This window comes from Rhyacophila brunnea, unplaced genomic scaffold (assembly GCF_057557595.1).
Source record: "Rhyacophila brunnea isolate RB1 unplaced genomic scaffold, BYU_Rbru_1.0 scaffold_14, whole genome shotgun sequence".
In the NCBI taxonomy this organism is placed as follows: Eukaryota; Metazoa; Arthropoda; class Insecta; order Trichoptera; family Rhyacophilidae; genus Rhyacophila; species Rhyacophila brunnea.
The window spans coordinates 32,646,093-32,648,558 of record NW_028232796.1 but is presented as its reverse complement, the minus strand read 5'-3'; the positions used below and the strand labels follow the sequence as shown (position 1 = coordinate 32,648,558).

Genomic DNA, 2,466 nt, shown 5'->3' with positions numbered 1-2,466 from the left:
AGAAGGGTGAAAGGCGAAACTATGGCGCCTTACAACGAGAGACCCCTTGGCTACGGGAAGGAAAACCCAGACAGAAAACCACACACCAACCCGTTTGGACAGCGTGGTGTGTTATGTCCAAATACCCCCATGGAACAAGAACAAAAATCTCGGCCCTTATTCTCCGGAGGCCAACCTAACACTGATCACGGCAGCAATCAGCAAGGGAAGGCAGATGGTGCTAAGAATCCCCGGAAAGACGGTAACGGCTGCCTACCGATGACCATTGCCACCTATAACGCGAGAACATTATCCAGCAACGCCAAACTTCTAGAGCTCGAAGAAGAACTCGAAAAAATTCATTGGGATGTTGTCGGGCTCAGCGAGGTAAGACGACAAGGAGACGATATCGTCAATCTCCATAGCGGACATGTACTCTGTTAGAATGGGACTAAGACCGGACGCACACGCGGTGTCGGATTTTTAATTCACAGACTCTGGAAAGATCGCATAGTTGAATTTGATTTCTCCTCAGATAGAGTAGCAAGCTTAACACTTCAGCTCAGCAAAAGATACCAGATTCTGCTTTTGCAAGTTTATGCGCCCACTCAAAACTCACCTGATGAAGAAGTGGAGGAGGTATATGAAGAAATCAGTACGTTGAAAAATAAACGGAAATGTCATTTCACTATCATCATGGGGGACTTTAATGCACGAATCGGATCTCAACACCAGGATGATGTAGCGGTCGGGCACTTCGGACATGGCACCAGGGATGGCCGAGGAGACATGTTAGTGGAGTTTGCGGAAAACCACAATCTCTACATTCTTCTCATTATTCACTACTCATTCTTCAAAAAGAAGCCTTCCCGAAAATGGACATGGCGAAGCCCAGCAAAACGAACCAGCGAAATCGACTACATCCTCACCGACAAGAAGGATATTTTCATATACATTATGAAAATATGGATAGGTCATTAACAGATTTAATACTGGCAGCGACCACCGAATGGTAAGGTGTAAAGTACGATTTAACATCAAACGTGAGAGATCCAAACTGATGCAGAAGCCCAGAGTCCGCAGAGGTTTGAGAAGCAGAGTCGAATTCCAACAAGAGCTGGAGAACAGGCTAGCGGCTTTCCAGGCTGAAAATGACCCCATCTCCCTACAAAACACCGAAGCAATAACAAAAATCATTATAGAATCTTCGGAAGAGACAGTTGCTGCTGTGGTTGAACGAGTAAGCAAACTTTTAAAGAAAACGTTGGATCTTATGAAGTTGCGTAGGAGTACGAAAAGCGAGCAACAAGTTGCAAATGATCTCGAGTACTCCACGCTGTGCAAAACTCTACGTAAAAACGTACGAGAAGATCTTCGTAAGTTCAATATGAACCTTGTAGAATCAATTGTTGCGTCAGGAAGGAGCTTACATAAGAACAAGCAGCATCTGTCAATAGGGAGACGGCAGATCACGACACTAAAAGCGCAAGATGGAAGTATCGTGCGTAACTGGGATCATCTACTGGACACTGTTGTAGAGTTTTACAGCGCTCTATACAAAGATGACACTGACATCAATTCAGATCTTCCGGTGAACGGAGAATATGGAGATCCTCTTCCCGAGGTTACTACCACAGAGGTGGAATATGCTATAATGTGCATGAAGAGTGGGAAAGCCCCGGGAGAAGATGGGCTGACTATCGATGTTCTCAAACTGGCCGGGAGGACGGTGAGCGAAGTGCTCGCACGTCTGTTCACGTCTTGTCTGCACGAAGAGAACATCCCAGAGTCATGGAAAAATGCCTCCATTATTATTCTCCATAAGAAAGGAGACACTGAAGATCTGAAAAACTATCGACCTATTAGTCTACTGCCAATTCTGTATAAGGTTTTCACGAAAATACTCTCAAACCGTCTCGAAACAATTCTAGACGAGAACCAACCAAGAGAGCAAGCCGGATTCAGAAGAGGCTACAGTACTATGGATCATATACAGGTTGTCAGGGAAATCATAGAGCGCTACCAGGAATACAAACTGCCATTATATCTTGGTTTTATAGACTATGAAAAGGCGTTTGATTCCATCAAAAAATTCTCAATTATAGACGCCCTTAGCAACTAAGGAATTTCCAGACGCTACATAAATATATTGAACAGTATATACAGTGATGTCACAGCATGCGTGAAACTCCACAAACGGTCGTGTAAATTCCCCATTAACAAAGGTGTCCGGCAAGGTGATACCATTTCACCTAAACTATTCACCGCTACTCTTGAGGACTTATTTAGGAAACTTGATTGGGAGGAAAAAGGTGTTCCAATTAACGGAGAGCACCTCAGTCACCTGCGCTTTGCAGATGATATTGTTATACTCTCACAAGACCCGAAAGACCTCCAAGGTAGAATGCAAGAACTCGCGGATGTCAGTCAAACGGTCGGTCTAAAGATAAATGTCTCAAAGACAAAAGTGATGAGGAACTGTTTTTC

General features: G+C 44.3%; 1 protein-coding gene across 1 annotated transcript; it reads left to right on the top strand.

Annotated features, from left to right (window-relative positions):
* The first annotated feature begins 129 nt into the window (after positions 1–129).
* Positions 130–960, top strand: LOC147075874 (protein CFDP2-like). The gene is made up of 2 exons (XM_085942385.1): positions 130–418; positions 515–960. Exons 1-2 carry the CDS (start codon positions 130–132, stop codon positions 958–960), a joined length of 735 nt encoding a protein of 244 aa, XP_085798511.1.
* The last annotated feature ends 1,506 nt before the right edge of the window (positions 961–2,466 follow it).